This window comes from Habropoda laboriosa, unplaced genomic scaffold (assembly GCF_001263275.1).
Source record: "Habropoda laboriosa isolate 0110345459 unplaced genomic scaffold, ASM126327v1 scaffold68, whole genome shotgun sequence".
Lineage (NCBI taxonomy): Eukaryota > Metazoa > Arthropoda > Insecta > Hymenoptera > Apidae > Habropoda > Habropoda laboriosa.
This window is the reverse complement of record NW_017100195.1, coordinates 165,551-188,444: the sequence shown is the minus strand read 5'-3', so window position 1 is coordinate 188,444 and position 22,894 is coordinate 165,551. Positions and strand designations below refer to the sequence as shown.

General features: G+C 36.1%; 1 protein-coding gene across 1 annotated transcript in view; it reads left to right on the top strand.

The window, feature by feature from the left end:
- Nucleotides 1-14,450, top strand: part of LOC108570291 (G-protein coupled receptor Mth2-like) — a 42,428-nt gene extending 27,978 nt beyond the window's left edge. The window contains exons 6-9 of the mRNA XM_017932130.1: nt 2,950-3,028; nt 7,352-7,530; nt 13,380-13,560; nt 14,117-14,450. Coding sequence (XP_017787619.1) covers nt 2,950-3,028; nt 7,352-7,530; nt 13,380-13,560; nt 14,117-14,450 — 773 coding nt within the window. The remainder of the gene's footprint in view (nt 1-2,949; nt 3,029-7,351; nt 7,531-13,379; nt 13,561-14,116) is intronic.
- The last annotated feature ends 8,444 nt before the right edge of the window (nt 14,451-22,894 follow it).

The following is a 22,894-nucleotide window of genomic DNA, read 5'->3' as shown; positions in this document are numbered from 1 at the left end:
ACCCTCTCCCCAAAGTCATTAGCAAAGTCATTAGCAAATTTGGGCGGGAGTTTACCGTTTCGCGGGTAATCGACCACTTTTCGCGGGAAATCGGTTATTTTTCGCGGGAGATTGACAACTTTTCGCGGGAATCGATCATTTTTCGCGGGAATCTGACCACTTTTCGCGGGAATCGATCATTTTTCGCGAGAAATCGACCACTTTTCGCGGGAATCGATCATTTTTCGCGAGAAATCGACCACTTTTCGCGGGAATCGATTATTTTTCGCGGGAGATCACCGATTCTTTCCGCGGGAAATTTCCACTATTCTATTATAATATTACAATACCGTACAATATATCAATTCTCACAATTTTTATTATAAATTCACATCTCCAACAATTTGTTACAATACTACATATTATTATTTATACATTTTTGCTACTTTCTTCAATAAATAACTACGTTTTAACGATCTTATTACTTTCTCATGGTGAGACTAAGTTCGTATGGACTAAAAATCAGGTTGACCTGTGGTCATATATTAAAAACAGCTATAGTAAAGTTAGAATTTTGTTTCAAATCAGCTCACAATAATAAAATAACTAACTACTTAATCATGCAATTCATGCAAATTCCTTGGATAGCTGTAAATTATTAGTATACAAAATAACAAATCGTCAAATAAATTCAATATCAGAGAAAATATCAGAAATATTTCAAATTAATTTCAATAGCTGAAAGAAAAGTACGTATTATCGATTATTAAGCTGTAACAACAAAGTATTTAATTACTAGATATCTGGAACGCAAAAATTTTCATTGGTAAACCTCTCAAATTCACTTCAACGCCCTACTCGACAAGTCTGAAGAACAACAACTACTAAAATTCGAACGTGGAGTTCCCTAAACCTTCGAAACAATTTCGAAATATTTTATTCGAAGTGGAATATTCAAAGTCCGATCGGGAAAATAATTTTATTTTATTTCTAAACCGAAGTTCGAAGTCGAGTATTTACAGTCTGATATTAAGAGCCTAGCAGGTACCGGTAATTGTTAAAGTTTGATTTAAAAAAAGAAACAAATATTGTCTAATAGGTAGTAATTGAAATTCTATAGTGTATAAGTTTCAGAGGAAGGTAGAGTGTGTATATGGTGGACATAGGCTAGCTAGTAGCCCTCGACCACCTTATTCACATCTCACAACCTTTAAGACTAAGTTGCCGCGAAGTGTCTATGGCCCAGTATAAAGGGTGAATGATTTCGCGGGACATCGATATACCTGCGGTACCCTCACCTCAAAGTCATTAGCGAAGCCGTTAATAAAGTCGGGCGGCAGTTTACCTTTTCGCCGAAAATTGTTTATATTTCGCAGGAAATTTCCGTTTTTCTATCCTAACGTTATAATACCATCTAATTTATTAATTCTCACAATTTTTGTTATAAATAATCTATCTTCGTTAAATAACTACGTTTTAACGATCTTACTACTTTCTCGTGGTGAAAGAAAATTCGCGAAGATTAAAAATCAGGTTCACCTGTGGTCGTATTATTAAAAATAGGTAAAATTATTATGTTAACTAACTTTTCATACAAATGAAAAGTTTATTCAACGTTTGTTCATTGCAATACTTTCTTGTAAATCTTGCAATGAAATTTAGAACAAATGATGCTCCTAATTGCTAACACTTGTTACGAAATGATTTATTTTTTCATTTTAATCAAATAAAATAATGTTACTGTTTATTATAACGTTATTAATATACATGGAATATTCTTGCAAGAATAATACTGCAAGAAATAATCTTTTAGCTAATTATGAAATTTCTATTTAGATGTTATAACGATTATAACGTTTACGTTTCGTCTTTTCTCTGTGAATGATGTATTTAGAAATTATTTAAAACGTTTAACGTTGCGTTATTTAGTTATTATCGCGGTTTCGCGTGAAGGCTATTTATATTTTGCATTTACAAATATAAAATACAGTCGGTGAATTCCATTTGTTTGCACTAACTATGTTTAGGTGTTTGTATGCGTATTTTTCAGAATTTTCCTTGTTTTATACCGATCTTTGGTTATTTCTCGAAAGATCATGTTGAAATTTCATTAAATTCGATGTATTCCAAGCGAACTCCTCTGTGAAACGCAAGAAACTGATTTTTCAGAATGATCCTGCAAAAAATATGACGTCAAGGCTCGATGGCTCGATTTATACTATTTATTCTGCTCGTTTGAAAAAACCAAGTCCGATAAACTTTAGCGGCTGCATGGAGATAAATTTTTAGACGAAAAATAAACCCTGTTGAAAAAAAAAGCTCCTCATTCCATAAAATTCTACTACAACGTGAAATTTATTTTTGAACGCTTCCCTCTTTTGTTATTGTTGTAAATTAAAAATCTCAGTGAAGCTGGAAAAAGTACACAATTTCTCTATTTAATTTGAAATAATATAGTACAAAGATAAAAAATTAAAGAAATATTGTGTGATCACAGATCTGTAAAATTACAGGACAAAGATCGAACATTTACGATTCTGTACAGATCCAATGAAGTCCAACAAGGAAATAACAGAAATCGCATTAGAAGAAAACAAAATTAAAGGAATGAAAATCCTACCAATGAAAATATCGACGGAGGTTTGTTGTAAAGCCAGTAGAAACGCTTGGAACCATTCTAAATCCGATCAATCGAAAATCCCCTGAATCCGATAAACGCGTTCGAAACAGCTCATTCGAAAAATTACCCAATCTGAAACAGATAAAAAGTTCACGATACGAAAAATAACATCTGTACAAGTACATAAACTTCTCCGATTCAACGATTCCGATAAAATCGACAAAACTATACGAAACAATTCAACGTTGCTCTGTTAAAAGTGAGAAAAAAAGCTTGTGTTGTTAATCTAAACAACTGTAAAACGGTTAAATCTGCAATATTTAAATCGTATCATTTGTTTCTATTTTCAGGATTCACCATGCTCTTCGCTTTTCTGTCAGCTTTCTCCTGGTTGAACGTTATGTGCTTCGATATATGGCGGACATTTGGGTAAGACGTTACTAGCACTTTAAATTTCCATCCTCAGATACGCCAGCTTTTGTCGTTCTTTCCCTCTTTTCCTCCATCGAACTCAACTAAATTTTCTCTGAAAAATGTTGTATCGCAGAGTAAATCAATTTCACGTGGTTTCGGTCGACTTTAAATCGAGAAAAATAGAAAAGATAATTAATTCGGGTAAGATATTTAGCAAGACGTTACCAGGACTTTAAGTTTCCACTCTCGAACACGTCAATTCTTTCGAACTAGATGAAATTTTCACAGAAAAATTTCTGTCGACGAATCAATCAATTTGACGTGGTTTTGGTCGATTTGAAGGAAAATAGAAAAGATATTAAAATTGAAGAGTACACAAAGTGACTAACGCGAAACTCGAAATCAAAAAGCATCTTCATCTAAAAAATTTCGACTATTTCATCCGTTCCATAGATTCACCTTCGTGAATTTCATTTCGTTTCATTTTTCAGAGTGTTCTGAAATATTTCGAATTCCACGTATTTTTCAGCTTTCAAGCAAAGCTAGAACGCCCCGTTTGCTTCGCAAGGATTTAGAAACCTAGTTTGTGGTTGTATAACACTGGTTAATAAGTTAAATAGCAATATATTTTTTAACAATAACTATATACACACGTAAAAAGAAATAATGATAATTTCATTGTCCCTCTCTAAATATATCTCGCAATAAATTCTCACGTACTCTCGGATATCAATAGCAACGCGCTTCACCTGTTTTACACCCAGTTACCCTGTATGATCCGCTCGTTTACCAAATCTCGAGATCATACGATATACTCACTACATTCACGCCATCACTCACATCTTATTATTAAACCAATTCCACATAGTTAACAAATTCGACGTTAGAAATGACAGAAACAATAAATTACACATTTATCAACAAATCCTCATTTATCTGAAACGTACAAAAATATCGCAAGGTAGAATTTCTCGCAATTCGCGAAACGTTCTTAATTCCTATTCTCGGACTGCTAATTCCTCTGTATCGTTGCGTTCTCCAACATTAAAACAACAATAATCCAGACTAGCTTTCGTCCACACGGCGGTAATATGTTTACCGAGATTTAATTTTCAAATTACACCGGACGCTGTTAAAACTACGATGGCGGCGTAACTCGCGTCAAGCGTGATGTTTAGCGTAAACTTTGTAACTGCGACCGGTGAATTTCCGGTTTCGAGTGTGACTACTGGTATTAGCTGTCTCGTTCTCGCAATTACGATCTATCGCAGAAAGTGGAGTGTCACGGTTTCTCTCGTTTTTATTTTCCTCCTCTTTCCTCGCTACATTTTCCCTATTTTTATCTCTTTGCTCTCCTCTTTCCTCCTTTTTTCCTTCCTTTTTCGGTTTTACACAACTGTAATTTTGAGATAGTACTCGGGCTTCTGATTTAATTTCGCGCTGTCACTTCGCGGGAGGATAAAATACATTACGTGGAACGAAGCGACTCCGAGTTGTGAAATTACGGGATTTTTATCGACGATATTCCAAGTTGGTTCTCTTCGGTGTTTGATTGATTATTTAAGAGACTTATCATTGGTTTTATGGGACGTTTCGTGCTTCATTTTGTCCGACTGTCTTGAATAAAATTACTTGGAATATTTTATATATTTATTAGTGAAATAAATAAATAAGTAAACATTTTTTGAAGTAAACCTGAGAAAGATTCTTTTTTAAATATAGAATTTAAATTAATTAAATGTAAAAAAAATATATACACGCACACAAATTAGGAACACGCTGATTTACCGTTGGCAGTAACTTTTTTAAATTAAAAACGCAACTTTTCGAATATCTGTAAAAAGAGGTATTCTCCTTTAAATTAGCAATCTTACAATTCCTTTTTTCCGATGTCTTTCCATCGAATTAGATCAGGACTATATTTGAATCTCCTCGTTCGATCGATTTCCAATTGTTTCGCGGGAGATCTTGATTCATCGAAGGTTCTCGTATGTAGTCCCTCATCCGCCACATGCCGCGAACGTTTGTGTTTCTAACTTGCTATTCTTGCTGGTGGATTTGTAAATACGCGGGGAAAGTCGATCTACGTGAACTGAGAATCGTTTTGAAAGGTCGCCTCAACATCCTCTGTTTTTCTCGTTGGATATTGTGAAATTGTTTCCTCGTCATTTTACTAAATTAATTTCATTCCCAACACTTCATCCTCCTTTCACACTTTCATTCATAAATACCGTTTAATCCTACAGAGAAACCTCTTGCGTTGCAGCCATCAACATTGCATAATACAGTACACCGTCAATTAAAGAATATCAATAGAATTTCATTTTTCTATCCTTCTATTTTTATTATTTCCAAACCAATAATGCAATAAGAAAACAATCCGACGACGAAAATTTCATGCGAAATTTATGCTTCGTAAATGACAACGAATAATGAATAATAAACTGATGCCACAATTCAAGAGGCCAATTCACTTGTCCCTCCTTCTTATGCCAGGAAAACCAGTTCTTCGATTCTCTTGATCCCTAGCATCGATACGTATTAATGTGGAAATGCAACATTTATCAGCCGAATCGTTTTCACATCAAACATTCAACTTCCTTACAAATAAACCTTCTCCCCGCTGTCTCGCCGTTTCCTCAAACTGATTGTTAGTTTATCGACCGTTCTGCATGATTATCTCTTCTACACTTTTTCCCCTATCTACGTCATTCCAATGTATTCTTTGACGTAATTAGAGGTTTCACCCAGCAATTTTTTCACCAAACTCTTAAGTATTAAAAACAAAAGCACGTCTGTATGTTTGTAAGAGATATTCTTAGCCAGCTTCCAGGATAAACTGTTTTAGATCAGGGTTGCACTAACAAGGGTTTAATCATTTCAATGCAGCTATCACACAGTCTCTTTAAATTTGATAATTTGTGAAATTAATTGTAATTAAAGAGATTGAAATTTTCTGTTCTTCTAGAACTTGAATAATTCATTTCAGTTACCGAGTCATGTGAAACTGTGCTTTAATCGAATATTGAAGTAACGCTTGTTCGTTCGAAAGAAATTTCAACGATAAGACACGCGGAATGCTGTCTCTGATCTCGTTATGTATTTTTAAACGGCTCGAAGATAGAACAACGATATCACGGTAATCACAGTTTCCCCATTATACTCTTAACACGCATTTCTCGTTGCATAGTTTAAACGCTCCGCGTTCTCCTTCTCTCTAATTTTAGTTTATTACCGTTGCTGGATTGTTTTTCACAAACCTTGAGCGAAGTTATAAGCGTAACTAAACTCGAGATCACCATCTGCTAGTACTAACTGGAAACTTTTCGCTAACGATACGTGGGTTCATCAACACCATTTGCTCGCTAAAACTTCAAATTTCACTCTCTTCTTTCTGTGAATTACCGCGAAGATGTAGAAAATCCATCTCCAAATGATTTCCCAACACTTGTGTTATTTATCTTTCTTTAATTTTATCGAGTACGAATATTTCGTTTCAGGAAATTAGTTATTATACACGTGTAGACAATTAACGATTTAGCTGTTTTCATCGGTAACGTTGCGATGGTCTTGATTTTGAAAGGATAAGTTTCATATTATAGTTGATAGGAATTGTATTATGCAAATAACTGTGTAATTCAAGAATACTTCCTCAACGCAGACAGAGCTGTACGTAGAATTAGCATTATACAACTAATTATGATTTCAAGGCTTCGGATAACGTACGATTCCTATGTAGGTTCAGCGAAGTTAGAAGAATAGCGTGTCACAAGCTGCAGCTACGTTCTCACTTGTAAAATCTCGATTTTCATGCTAAACCGATTTTACATTTTCTTAATTTTCACCCGTTCCCACTTCTTCCTTTCACGAATATGTTCTTTTTCTATTTTACACGAACATATCTTTTTCTACTTTGCCGAGAGAAACGTCAAGCATTTCAAGCTACTGGAAGATTCTTTACAAACTATATCTCTTTTCCCTTATTTATACTAACGAAATATTTTTGTATTAAAAGAGAGAGAGTGAAATGTCGAATTTTTTCTAATTTATACTGAAAATATTTTTGTATGAAAAAAAGAGAAAGAGAGAGAGAAATTTCAAACTTCTTGTAATTTGTACCAACAATATATTTTTCTATTAAAAAAAGAGAAAGAGAGGGAAATTTTGAAACATTTGAAGCTATTGTAGATCTCTTGCAAAGCAAACGACGTCTCTTTTTCCTGGTTTATACTAACGAAATATTTTTCTCTCAAAAAAGAGAGAAAGAGAGAGAGGAATGTGAAGCATTTGAAGCTACCGCAGATTCTTCACAAAGCAAACGATATCTCTTTTTCCCAGGAGGTTACAAGGCAACATAACCAGGAGCCGTAGCCACAACAAGAAATTCTTGTTGTACTGTTTATACGCATGGGGCCTGCCTATATTCATCACCCTCTTCGGCATCCTCAGCGACCAGCTCGATTTTCTACCGCAAAATCTGCGGCCTGATTTCGGCACGACAACCTGCTGGTTCTCAAGTGAGTTATCGACTGGAAACGATAAGCCTTGTATTCACCGTGATAAATCGCGTGTTACCCCGTTCAATCGATACGTTTATTCGGGGGATGTACGATTGAAAAAGAGCTCATGGCTTTTCTATGGCAATTCGACAGTTTGCGCCTCGATTCGTTTTAACAACGCCGATCTGGACACTTCACCTCGATCTCCTGTGAATTGAACGCGACTTTGCCAACATTTGTCCACGATAAGTTCGGCAAAACTGTGAAGCAATCCTTTTTCGCGTAGATTGAAAAATGGTGCACGAGGCGAGAAGATATGCGTTTCATTTCACTTTTCTGCTTAACACGTTGAGCGCGGAGCCGATTTCGCTCTGCTTCCCGTTCAGGCGGCACACAGCGGCGATCACTTCGCGAGCTGTTCGGTTATAGTGTATGAACAGAAGATAACAAATGCGCTCGCACGGCATTCAGACGAAGAAATACCAATCCGGGTTGATAGAAGAAGTGTTCATAAATTGCAAAAAAAAAGAAGGAGACGTACGTAACATTTATTTTTTAAACATGATACTGCCGGTCCCACGGACCGGCGCCACCCAAACCAAAAGTTCACTGTCAGTCCCCGGGGACTGACGCCGCGCTTAACGTGTTAAAATAGATATTTCTATTGTGTTTAATGCTTTGCACTCGACAGACATCAGTCCATTCGAAGAATAATTTCCAAAGAAATTCTATGTTATAGGTGATTTTTGATACACGGTAGATCGTTCAATTCGTTTTTAACCCTTTCGTGACTTGAATACGAACATGTCCCACTTGAGTGCTCAAACAAAAATTCATTTCAATTTGATATCCGTTACAGACGTGAAAATTCTTCAAAAAAATTATTCTATCACGAAAGGGTTAAAGTGGCTATCAGGTACCGATAAAAAAAAATAGAATTCCGTTTAAAAAACGAAGCTACTCTCGCATTTCATTAATCCCTCCCAACAGAATAAAATTATTATTACTACATTACCGTCTCCATAAAATTCGAAAATTTTTGTCGAAGATATTTCGATGAAATTTTAAATACAGCACAACTATTTCAAACGATAAACTTAGACGAGACACCCTGTATGTTTCTTTCGAAGCGAAGAAGTTACACGGATATTCGTGTCCTGTTATCGAGAATTACCGAGTGAATATCAATAATTAGAATTAAATTGAGTAACCGTGAAACTACTAGAATTTCTATTCTATCGGGGAGTGTGTGTCTGACAATGAGTATAGGAAATCTGGTTTTCGTCTTGGTTGGTAAGCAAGTTTGAACGTGGCAAGTAGTGGAGACAGGGAGAGGAGGAGACATAGTGATGTAGCTGGTAGTAAACTTCTAGGGCCAGGACTCGGGGGAATATTCAAGCGACTCCTAGGCAACATTGTGTGCTTCAAGAACTCTGAATATTGTTGTTTTTAAATTTATTTCTTAAAACTGTGCGACAAATATTTGCAAATTTTTCAATATTTCCGTTATTTGTTATCTCTTGAAATTAAATTTGGGGATAAGAATAAAATGAAATAAAATTATTTCTTATTTAATTTAGTAAGCCTTTTCTAACGAATTAATTTTTCTGTTTCCAACGAAATTCATTCAAATTGATAACGATTTGCAAAATTTTTACGTCGATTTAAATTAAAGAAAATTCATTACTTCATTCGAGAAACTTTTATTGCATTTTCTGCTTTTATGAAGGTATTGCGATAACAATTGATCAATTGCTTCTACTAGAATATAACATTCCTGTCTTTGAAGTTTCATATTTCTCATAATTATTTTGATTTATTATTGTCACGTTAGATAGTTTTAATGACACAGAGAAGTTCGAGTTGGTATAACAACGCCAAGCATCGTGATCGCGTGCTACAATTAGAGTTTCTCCGAGTGGTCTAAAAATCGTCTAGTTAGGACGAGAAAATACAGATTCCTCATCAATTTCATAAAACTTTCCGCTTTTCTAGACAGACTTTACGAAGTCTGATGGCCATCGATTAAACACCTCAAGTTTCGTCGAACTTGACAGAACAGTGTCTAATGATTCCATTGAAACGAAGTTGAATCTTGGGCGAATTATCTGTTCCACTATCAGAAAATGCCAGAGAAGAAAATTTCAGGAAAAAAGTAATAACAGATATTCGGTAGACTTTAACATAAATTAGACATGAAATAAATCCTTGTTTTTTAAAATAATATTCTCAGTATTGTAAAAGAACTAGAAACTAAACTTAATATTTAACTTGTCATAATAATTTATTAATCATGCCCGCTTCAAATTAAGAACAGAATATTCACAGAAGCTAATTTACATTTCATACTCTATTCAGATTTCCTTTCCTCCTCTTTTAAAGCAATGATTAAAACGATTTATTCGTAATTTAACGATTAATACAGGGGAGAGTCGTGCAGTACCGGCCAAAGCTAGATCTCGCTTATACCGTTAGTTGACTGCGCTATCGATGGAAAAACAAGTAAATACTATAGCCCTGAGCAACGTATTCCGGCGACGTTCTTTATTCTTCAGTATTACCAGAGTTCTAAGACGTTGTTCCGCACGACAAAAAGTTATTTTTCATAGCTGCAATGGTTGGGCTCACGTCGAGTGTACGGATCAAGAAAATATCGATCACTTTACCTGTGATATTCGTAGACGTGATTTTTACTAACATTATTTATTACTTAGACCTTCAAATCTACCAACTAAGTAGCTGGCCGGTACTGTACGACAATTTTTCCTTCGCTGCAAATTACAACTTTTTTATTTCTACCAATTATTTAGCTTTATGAGAAAATTTAAGAAAAACCATTTGTCCCCTTTTATTAAGCACCCTTTGCACTACAAATTAATTTTTTGAAATTTCATCTTTACCAATATTAGCCCAAGTTATAGTACAACAACTTAGAGTGGCCGGTACCGCACGACTCTCCCCTACACGTATTTCCTCTCGCTTTTTCACGTTGGCAATTCTCCGGAATAGTCGCGTTCCCGACAAAATATCACCAGACATATACACGCTCGACTAATTACTCTGTTTGCGAAAGATAACAGGTCCTTCTTAAGCGAGGATGGAAAAGGGTACACGCGTCAGGCAACGCGAATTTTTACCGGAGTATTCGTGGGAGAATCGTGCTCTTTTCTCCTCTTCCCACGGGTACGCTTAAATTTCCGGAATTAAAGCGATATAATGCGGAGAGTCCTGTTAAAAGAACAACCTGCGAGCTCCCTCAGGATTACCGTCTGCTACCGGCACAAATTGCGGCCACGGATTTCGCGCTTTTTCAAATCAAATATTGAATTAACGCGGAACACTTCCGTAATATTTTCCCCCGGTATTATATTCTCGGTATCACAGGGATCTTCTTCTTCCGAGGAAAAATTTGCTCTCTCGCGGAGAAATGATATTATCTGCCGGATTTCGTGGAAGTAAAAGCTCGAAAGTACAACCCCGGGCAGAGGGTAGAAAATATTTTCCTTCCGTGGATGCTTTTTTTCACTTCCTACTACTGATGGAGTCTCAGTTCGGCATGCAAATGTAACATATTCAGATGAGCTTTTCTTACAAGGGATATCTACGGTATTTCGCGTAATTTCGATGTTACTTTTGGCATTATTTATTATTGAATTATTAGTATTAATGTATTTACCATTTTGCAAAAAAGCACCTAGTTTTCAGGTGACATTTATCGTTCTAAAAAATTAATTAAAACTCGAGATCAACGATGGCCATTAAAGAAGATACAAGATTTATAAAAATACAAGGACAAGTAGAATTTTCAGGGAAAGGGAAAAAACAGAGAGATCTGAAAAGATTTATAAGAATACAAGGAATTGTACACACGTAACTATTATGCAATTATTATTCAGGAAGCTGGTGTATATCTATGTATAATACTGTAGCATCGGGGCCTCCATACCCAAATAGGAAACCTCGAAGGGAGAATATAGAGGGAGTGGTTGGCGTAGTGCGCAAAGCCTCGGCTTGCTAAGCCGAAGGTCCCGGGTTCGATTCCCGTTGGGGTCCCTCGATATTTTTTCCTAGGTTCCTACAATACAAATGAAATGTAAAAAATGAAGATTTTAAAGGCATTGAAAACCGATTTAAAAAAACATCAAAAGTTTACTGTTTCTTCTTTACGCTAGGATCGCTCTAACATAGTTCTGGCGTTTTTATCTCAGTTTTCGGAAATTTCCCACTCACAACCTTCCTGTAAGGAGCAAAATTCTCTAATTTACACAATCTTAAAGCAAGTGTACTTCAGACATGTTACACTTCAACAGCAGCAAATTCGAAAACGCGTTACGTTGCTATTCTTTACGTATCGAGGAAGTTGTCGTCGCAGAAAAACTTGGAAATAAATAACACGTTCAGCAGCGTTAAAGCTTCCATGCTCTAGAAGTAACAGCGACACTTGAAAAGTTAGGAAATGTGTCTACACGACAAAGTGACTGAGTGGCGACTTTTCGATGTATGCGTTTGTACATGAACAGGGGTGAGTTCTTAAGGGTGATGTTTTAGAGACAATGGCGCAGTTTAGGGCGACAGAGCGTAGAGTACGCAAATATTTAGCGTACAACAAAACAGTCGTATATTCGCTTTTGCTACTTTGCAGTTGTCGATTAAAGCTTTTTCTCACGAAAACCTTATGTTACGTTTGTAACATTCCACCACTGGAACTGCATATCGAAGAATTCACTGTAATTTCAGTCTTCAACAAGTAGATGACAAAATTTAAATTCACGATTTTGTGAAAAGAAGAAAAATGTTAAAAAATGAATTCTTAAAATAATCTGCAAAATTGACAGATTTTTTAAAGCATAAATAGGATCCATAGAGGATCGTATTTAGGTAAAAATAATGATTTTTCAGATTTCCCTTTATCTGTGCGCAAAAGTCATTTCTACAGTGAAAAATTCACCGTGTAACAAAATTAGCAACGTGACGAAATAAAAATTTCGAATTTACCAACGCAAAGTACACAAGCTCACAGAATACTCTCTGCCCTTTTGTGCTCTTTCAATCCAGTCTATACTTTAATTATTGTAATTTGCAAAAGGGTTAACAAAAGACCGGGGTTATATTTCGGCCACGATGAACCGTGTCCTCTCGATGCTTTTCACTTCACGTAACGTTTCTTCGCCGGTTTCGCTAAACGAGTGTCGGCCATTCAACTAATTACACTAATTAGTCCGTGTTGGTAGACAATGGTTTTGCACGAGATTCAGCTTTAAGAAAGGCAGCTCGTTAAAGACGACTGGAGACCAAGTTTTTTATAATACAAATGTTCCGCGGCTATTTCGTTCCCCTTTCTCCATTCCTTTCTTTCTTTCGTTCATTGTTGTTTTCGCTGTCTGAATAGCGAGGCGAGAGTTTATTGGAACCAAGGTCGAGTCGCGAGAGTTACTTAACCCTTTTTTTTCTAACGAAAAATCCTCGGATATTTCACTCGAAAGTGGAACGATTAAATTCTGATCGATGTTGAAAATATTCTGAAAATTTTCTATCGTACATTTTTCGAAAATTTGTTACTGGATGAATTAGATTATGTTAAATTTATTCGATATCGTTGCTCTGCGATAGAAAGGGAGAAGTGTTTGATATCTTTTAAATATTTTTTCGCGAAGAAATTTTACTGAATTTTATATTATACATATTAAAACTGAAAGTGTAACTGAAAAAAAAAAATCGGTAGGCAGATCCTGAATGTTGAGAGAGTGCGAGTAATAAACGAGAATCAACGAAAGTATCCGATATAATCGAAAAGTTGTCTATTTCAGGTGTAATAAAGTATCGATTGTCGCTCGATTCATTTACGAATTTACGTTGGCGTTTTGCAGCTTTGCCGGGTTTCTTCGGTGAAATGGTTTTCTTCACGGTGCCGGTTGCGGTCCAGCTGACAACGAACGTGGTGTTCTTTATTCTCACGGCAGAGCAGTGTAGCAAGGTGAAAGCCGAGATAAGCAGGGTTGTCGACCCATTGGATCCTAGGAGCAGACGATTTCACGCTGACAAAACTAAGTAAGTTTATCGACTGTTACCTAAACACCAGGTCAAAGTGAAATCTGACGTACATCTAAACCATAATCTACCGTTTACCGTCCTTTCAAAATCACCAAACTAATTCAATTAGTCTCTATTATCTCGCGCGAAATATGTCATTTCCTTCCCTTCATTTAACCCTGGTGTTGCGTCGCAGACGCGAAACATAATTTTTGCATCAAAACTGAACCGAGTACTCGGATATTCGGGTCAAAATTGACCCGAGCACTCGGATATTCGGGTCAAAATTGACCCGAGCACTCAGATACTCGGGTCAAAATTGACCCGAGCACTCAGATACTCGGATATTCGCGTCAAAATCAATCCGAGTACTCGGATATTCGGGTCAAAATTGACCCAAGTACTCAGATACTCGGGTCATAATTGACCCGAGCACTCGGATGCTCGGATATTCGGGTCAAAACTGACCCGAGCACTCGGATACCCAAAATTCCGATATCCGTAAATCTTCGCAGCAGTAAAATCCCTACTCTCAACATTAACCCTTTCTAACGTGTTTCTCCGATCGACCCAGGTTCATCATGAACGTGAAGCTGTTCGTCGTCATGGGTATATCCTGGATCGCGGAGATCGTCTCGTCTTTCGTGAATCGGTACAGCAATTACAACTGGCGGGAGGAGTTATTCTACGCGACGGACGGTATAAATTGTCTTCAAGGACTTCTGATATTTCTCTTGTTCGTGATGAAGCGTCGCGTTCATCAGGCGTTGAAGAAACGGCTCGGATTCGACACGAAGAAGAAGTCCGACAGTAAGGGGACATCGACGATTCACGATCCGTGTAAAATGAAAAAATGCGCCAGTAACAGCACTTTAACGTGCAGCTTCGCTGTTAGCGGAACACCTTGAACAAAGATCACACGGAATAGTCTCCGGTGTGATTAACATTCGTAACGTGAACGAATATATTTTTGTTGTTTTACCGTTTAATACTACTTACTTCTCTCACTTTTAGGATTATTGCTGTTTGTCGTTCCTCTACTAGCATTTCTTCGCTTTGTACATTCGCCAGTACAGTATGTAGCAAAGTGTGCGCTACCGTGTTCGAAAAGTTCCACGACAAACTCGTTCTTCGATTATCGCGGTATTGTACACAAAGAATTATCCTATCGACTGGTCAAACGGTCGATAAACAATACTACTTGCGTGTCACGAGGTGTTTGTGTGATTCGATTTGTACGAAAAAAACGGGTTGAATTTATGGGAGAACAGCTTTTGCAGCATAACACATTTCGATGCTTGTTCGCGACTTTTTGGTAGAAAAACTCGACTAAAGGAGAACTCGCGCGACCTTTTCCTGTTTTCCAGAATGAAACTTCCACCGTGGAGATGCTGTTTTCGGTTTAATCGAGGCGATAAAGTAAATTTTGTTTAACGAGCTAAAACTCGCGATAGAAATCGAGTTTCAAGAAATGTGGATCCTTTTTATCGTTTGATCAACAAATAATTTGTGTCTCGTTCGATTCGTCCTGGAATTTTTCGAATAGAGTAGATAAAAAAAAAAGCGATTGAGATTTTTTGCGTTAGAGAATTTCGGAGATGTAGTTGAATGTAGACTTCTTTTCGAAAATTGGTACGAATTAGCCTCGCTTCTACTTTTCCTCTGCACTGTCGTGAAAATGCCACTTTACCTCACTGCCACGTTTGCTAACCGTTTTTAAAGCTTCTGTGCGATGCGTTTTTAAAGCGGCCAGACGGAGAAAATGAAAGCGGCAGATGTAGAATTTTTAATCGAAATCATACAACGAGCTATAAATTTGCTGTGTAAAAAAAAATGCTGATTTTTTCACGAGAATTGGAATCATTTTCATACGAGGTTTCTCTTTCTGGTTAAAGAATTTTTTATTTATCTAGTCCGTAATGTTTCAACGAGTGAATTTCCATTCGAGTACTGAAGTGCGACACGAAGGGTTAACCACTGTTCTATAATTACTTTCGATTGTTGAAGAAAAAATCATCTATGTAAAGTGTATTTTATGAAATATGCTAAGAATTTCTGTTAAATTTCTTAGACTGATAACAAAATTCTACGTAACAAAGTGTAATACGCCATTGAAACGAAAACTTCACTTCGTAATTTTCTTAATTTGTCCAAAATATTTAAACACCTGTCGTATCAATTGAAACAACTTTCACGTATAAATGTTAAATTTAGACTCGAAAACACATCCACATAATTTGCTTCACTGCGACAAAGCGAAAAGTTCGAATGCTAATTTTACGATTCTTCCCTGTTTAACCCTTTCGCGATCGAATTATCTTTTTTTCAAGAATGTCTGATTAATTTACCGATCGACTTCCATTCAAATACTCAAGCGAGACAAGTGCTCCACTGATCATGAAAGGGTTAACGCGAATGGAAACACCGATTAACGTAGACGAAGATGAAGCGAAAGTTCGAACTTGTGAAATTTTCATTTTGCACCGAAACCGGCGTTCTCTTCGCGCGGTTACAGTTAATAACGAACGCGCTAAACTACGTTTTTAGCTACGTTTTAGCACGTTTAAGCTACGACAATTTCACGTTTCGCTGGCCAGCAGCGGCGGAAATTCGCGTGAATATTTCAGACAAGCGGTGTCAGCCGGACGCTGCGTAAAAAAGATTTTCAAGAATGTCTGATTAATTTACCGATCGACTTCCATTCAAATACTCAAGCGAGACAAGTGTTCCACTGGTCACGAAAGGGTTAACGCGAATGGAGACACCGATTAACGTAGACGAAGATGAAGCGAAAGTTCGAACTTGTGAAATTTTCATTTTGCACCGAAACCGGCGTTCTCTTCGCGCGGTTACAGTTAATAACGAACGCGCTAAACTACGTTTTTAGCTACGTTTTAGCACGTTTAAGCTACGACAATTTCACGTTTCGCTGGCCAGCAGCGGCGGAAATTCGCGTGAATATTTCAGACAAGCGGTGTCAGCCGGACGCTGCGTAAAAAAGAGTATACGTCGTTCAAAATGAGAGTAACCTCGCTCTCGGACCGATTCTCGTCCGTTCTGCGCATAGACAGAGAGCGTAGCCGAGGGTAAGACGGAGAAAAACGTAGGTGGTTAAGTGGGGGTTCGGCCGTTCTAGTGGTTCTGGCCAAAATGAGAGTAACCTCGCTCTCGGACCGATTCTCGTCCGTTCTGCGCATAGACAGAGAGCGTAGCCGAGGGTAAAACGGAGAAAAACGTAGGTGGTTAAGTGGGGGTTCGGCCGTTCTAGTGGTTCTGGTCCTGCCTTAGGCACGTCCCATGCGCGAAGCGAGGTTACTCTCATTTTGAACGGAGTACAGACAAAAATGCACCCTTTGCCGTTTGCAATCTCCTCCGTTCTCCTGCCTCGTGAAACTTTTTAGAAAATGTACACCGCCGTTCGTAGGTATTAGGACACCTATTATGATTGCGCGGAAAATGTAATACGATTTAAGTTACACTTCTTCGTCGAAATTAGTGTCATATATCAGCCGAGATGTAGAGAATGTTCACGCTACGGTAGTTTCCAACGTTTTCCTTAATTTTCGTTAAATGACAGATCTATGAAAAAAATAGAAGAGGACAAAGTTTCATTACTTTTTTTATACAATAGAATGGCTTGAATAGATTTTTTTAATTTGCAATGGTTTTCGCGTAATGACGATATCACGATTTTTTTTTTTAAATTAATAATTATAACTGTTTTTGTGTTATAAAAATCATTTTTAAACTCAATTTTGTGTCAACGTTTGGTGTGGCATAATTAATGACACACTACCAGGGCTTTATTTTTAAATGGAAGTAACTCTAATAGCTGAATGAAATAACTATTACTTTTATGGAAATAATTTCAAAAATATTTAAATGGAATCACATTTAAGAGTTTTATTCATTCAGAGATTTCAGAAATGATTCTATAATCATTTTTTTCAGGATGTTAATAATTTTTTAACGAATGTTCAGCTTCATATTCAACGAGTGTCCTAATATTTATGAACGCGAGTGTACGTATACACGTGAAAACGCTTAATAATTTACATTTTAGTAGATCGAACTATCGAAGTCACATGTTTTTTGATGGTTTAATAAAAACGTTAATTGTACCTCAGGGATAAAAAACAAAATATATTGTATATTTTTCAATGTTGATATGTCAAATGTTGTTTTATATATACATATTATGTATAAGTTTTGTATAGTATTACGTGTTTATTTCTAGTTTTCTATATTTTATTATGTATAGTCTATTGTATAATGCGTTGTTTTCGTTGTATATGTATATAATTCAGTCATAGATGTAATTAAACGATTGTCACCGATTGTCAACTAAAGATTAATTAATAAATCCCAACTCTGTACAGTAGAAGTTTGATTATCTATAAACTATTCATGGACACGCTTTTTGGATAATTGAAAAATTCTGCTTTTGCACGAAGGAAGATCGTTTTTGCATTGAAATATTTTATAAATATTATTAAAAAAGAATTTAGCAATCATGACACACACTTTTTGGATAATTGAATAATTCTGGTTTTGCCTGAAAGAAGATCGTTTACTTTGAAATATTTTACAAATATTAATATTAAACGAAACGAAAATTTTAGAAATTTTCTTTAGTCTCTATTTTTATTTTCCAATATCTTTCAACTGCTCACCGTTAACTAAATTTTCTATTAATCTAATAATCGAGGTTCTACTGTACCTTTGTACCGCGAAACATTCATTCAAATATTTCAAATGTTACTATTTCGAATTAATAAAAAGGTGCAATGAAATCTTCTACTGTGTTCAAATTAAATTCACAGCTTTTTCAAACACCACTTGAACAATGAACAAATTCTTTTCAACTCCTACGATTGTGTATTTAATCTCCTCTGAAAAACCACCTTGACAAAGGAATTCATTACTTCTGCAACTACTGAACATACGAACTTCAATTTTCTATCGTTTCACAATCGTAAAAGGCTTGCCTGTTTCGATCAATTTTTCTGTTTCATTGGCGAAATGATTTTTGCAACATGGAAATATCGAAAAGACGAAGAATTCACGGAGAAAGAGAAAGAGAGAGCAAAGAGGCTCTTGTAGCTCTCGAACAAAAGCGACGCACCGTCTGGAAAAATGCTCACACTTTTTAAACCGGCCCTAAATCACGCGAAAGCACGATAAACGGCTTTTTTTCGAAAGGTTTATATCCGTCTCTCACGGCAGCGGAGGAAACGTTGCGTCGATTATTTGCGCGTCGAAGGAAAATAATCGCAGCGGAGGACAGAGTCGACATATTGCAAACGCGAAAATTGCAGCGCGCGCAATAATCGTGCGATTTCACCGAACCTTTGCTACGTTCCGCGCTTCATTCGCGAATTTTCCACAAATATTTTCGCGAACGAAAGTCTTAGCAGTTTTAGGTTTCGTCGATCTGCGAAATTTCGCCTAGGACAGAGGAAATTTGATTATATTTGAAATATATTTTCAAAGAGAATTCTTTCATTTCTTTAAAAGAGATTTTTCTCAAATATTTTGGCGAATATCTACTCATATTAGTAATTTTAATTTCCGTTAATTTGCGATATTTTGCCTATGACGATTTTTTCGAGCAAACTACAAGTTTTGAGATTTCGAATGGAAAATTGTGCGAGCTTTAATTTCGCAAAGAAAATTCAATATGAAACACGGAGTATGTTTCGTTATTTTAAAAATATTTTGTTAAAGAGATTTCTTTGATTTCTTTAATAAATATGCTCTTTAAAAGTGCGTTATTTCAAGAGTGTAGAAAAAACAGGACGAAATTAAATAGTAACTCGTCTTTTACCCAGTAGTAAATTTAGGCCATCGCATTTTAATTATAGTTAGGGTACATTTACTCGCAAGACTCTCACAGACTAACTCAAACTCAAAGTAAGTTCGAAAGAGTGAAAAAGAAAACGAACGATTTCATTTGTTTTCATCCACATAATTTCACGACCCACGATGGATTTAAAAACGAACAGAATTTCGCGCTGACGTAAATTGTCGATGGTTCAGATTTCAGGATTATTTGCAGTACCAGTTTTATCTGAAAAACTTTTACATTTTTCCGAGCGCCTATGGAATTTATTTGGATATTTGCAAAATAAATTCAATAATGAAAGTTTGCTTAAAAAGAGAGAAAAAATAGGCTTTTATTATTGCAATACTAAGTCTCACGTTTCACGATGGTAAATACAGAACGATACAGATACGAAAGAATATTCGTGAAAAAAGCTTGGAATACTTTTTTTCAAGAAAATCTGAGGAGAAACGCAACATAATGTCGCGCGCAACTTTAAATTACAGCGAGAAGTTTTATTCAGTCGCGTTCGATATTGATGCAATCTGCATGGATCTTTAAAATTCACTGCCATAGTTTCGACCTAAGTTATAAAATTTCCCCGGTCTACACGTGTTTTCGTAACTAAGGGGTTTCCTGGGATATGAAAACTTATTTTAAGGGTCCCCTTACAAGAGGGAAAAGTTGGGAAGACACCGATCTAAAATACGAGACTATCGTATAGAACCGCTCATCCATGGATCCACCGCGATTTATACTTCTTTAACATGTTAAATAACGTGGATGCGATAAATTTCACCGCGTAAAGTGTCTAAATTAATTTGCAGCCAAGAAAGAGACACGGTGCAATATTCATTTTTCACGTCTATTCGTTGATCATGATCTTCAAAATGTAAAGAACATTTTCTTATTTTTTTCCCTGATTCTCGAGGAAATGAAAAAGATCGACAATGATATTTCACAAAAATGATTATGACGAAAAATGAAAATTAGAAATCGACGAAGATAATCTGTTTTAACGTTTTCATGTGAATGTTTTACTTATGCTTCTTAAATTGATCGAGTATAAATGGAAATAAGTGAAATAAACAAGCAAAGCTACGTTTAATTATTTTCGTAATCAATTATTAATTCTACTAATTAAACCAATTTCTCCAATTCGTATAATTACTCTATCAGCCCATTTTCCACTGATAAAAATAAAGAAGCATTAAAAATAAATCAAAGGATAAATAATTAAAAACATTTTTTTTTTAAATCACACTTTGTTCTAATCACCGTTCGATTGCTAAACTAAAAATCCGCAAAAAATTCCACATATAAATCAGATTCAGATAAACAAAAGTTATATATACCAGCGAATCGATCTCTCGTTTATCACGTACAGCCGATACGATCGTGTTAAATGTTGTCCGGAGTTATGAATGAAAATTGCGCAGCCACAGTCGAAGGCTTATAAAACCCATCGGCTGTCGCTTAATTGCCGAGAAGCCAAAATAAATATTGACACTGGAGAGATATCGAGGTCGAGATGCCTCTAGGAATTGATAAACATTACCCCGGTAGTTTAATACATTATTAATCGATCTTTCTTTCGGCAAATGTTGACAATTCCTGGCGCGGAGGTGCAATCGTAACGGTTATTGTTCTTTCTGCTGTTTAGTTTGCCGCTGATAGGTTCTTCAGCAATGGCTATTCAGATATCGACGACTGCTCCGCAATAAATTACTTTTGATTAATCGTTTTCAACGTGCAATGTGGAAATATTGCGAGGGAAACGCTTATTATGCAAAGAAGTTAATAAGTAAGGAATATTTAACGTAGGAAAGAAAGTAATATTAATTTTTTGAGGAATATGAACTCGTGTTATGAGTTTTGAAAATTTTTCATAACGTAATGTGGTAAAAGTTCTTTGAAATTCTGTGATACTCAAGTTTTAGGGAAATTTTAGGGTGCGTATCATCGTTGCGTATCAATTTTGACGATTTTGACATGCGTTGCACTGTTGCGTATCGAAATGTGACACATCTTAATTTTTGTTGCATATCTGCGTATCGTCTCATCGTTGCGTATCACCTTTGCGTATCAATTTTGACGAGCATGCGTTGCACTGTTGCGTATCGAAATGTGACACATCTTAATTTTTGTTGCACTGCGTATCGTCTCATCGTTGCGTATCAATTTTGACGAGCATGCGTTGCATTGCTGCGTATCAAAATGTGACACATCTTAATTTTTGTTGCATATCTGCGTATCGCCTTATCGTTGCGTATCTTAATCACATTTTGATACGCAACGATGCAACGCATGCTCCTCAAAATTGATACGCAATGGTGATACGATAAGCGGATATGCAACAAACGGATACGCACCTTTAGAATGGTGAGAATTATTCAACAAAGAACTGATCGAATGTAGCAATATTTGAATTTGAATTTAATTGTTCTAATTTATTCTCCGATCCAACGAGCAAGTCTAAATATCCCAAGAATGTACGAAATAGAGAAACATTTATTTGGAACTTGTGCAAATATTATTTAGCGAAAGAAGCATGTTAATTTTCATTTACACTAAAATTTATAATTTTATTAACAGAAATCCCAATGAAAATTTCGCTATACTAACTTTATATAACGAATATTAAACGTACCCAGAGTTGATATTTTTAAATAATAGAAAAAGTTGCTGTACTTTCTAACTTAGTTTAGTCGTTAGATATAAGTATGCATTTTCTCCCTGTTCTTCGTACTTTAAATAAAAAATTCGTCACCGCTAAGCAACAAATTACCAAATACAATTTCTCAACCCGTTATTTACAACTTTTCATTTGCTCCGCGGCTCGTATTCTATTCTTTATATACGAAAAACGAAACAACGTTGTGGTTTTTCCTCTGATACGAGAGATCGATTACTCGTGCTATTTTATTACCTTCATTCTTTCGTGTAACCAACGACTTCCGCGCCAGTTCCGGCTCCAAGATTCGCAGTTTCGCGAAGTCGATTTTTCCTCACTAATTTTCCTGTCTTTTTGTAGCTTCCTCTTTCACCGCCGCATCGATGCACAGGCATATTGCACCTCTGCGTCTATCATATATCAAATATTCGTATAATAAGAATGAAATAAAGACGAAAATCTCCTCCAGAGGATTTTTTACCTTGTCATTCGGTCGAAGTACAACGAACGAAAATTTTCCATTGTAAACGACGAAATGAAAAATATTCCACGTCGAGAGAACAGATGCTAATTGAATTTTCAGATTATTCCTGAATAACAAAAGTGGTATTCCGACGATAGAAAAAGTAGAGAAAAATGAAGAACACCGGGAAATTGATAACTATAATTATTATTATTTTAATACTAACATAGTAGTAGAATTGGGAGTTTAGTTTAGTGTCTAACGATAAAATTCTACTCTCGCACACAGTCATCCTCTCCCCTCTGGCAAATTAATCCCGGAGTGCTCTCGAGCTAATTAATTAATCGATTAATTTACGCGCAAATACAGTTTACTTCAAGTTTCAGCCGAT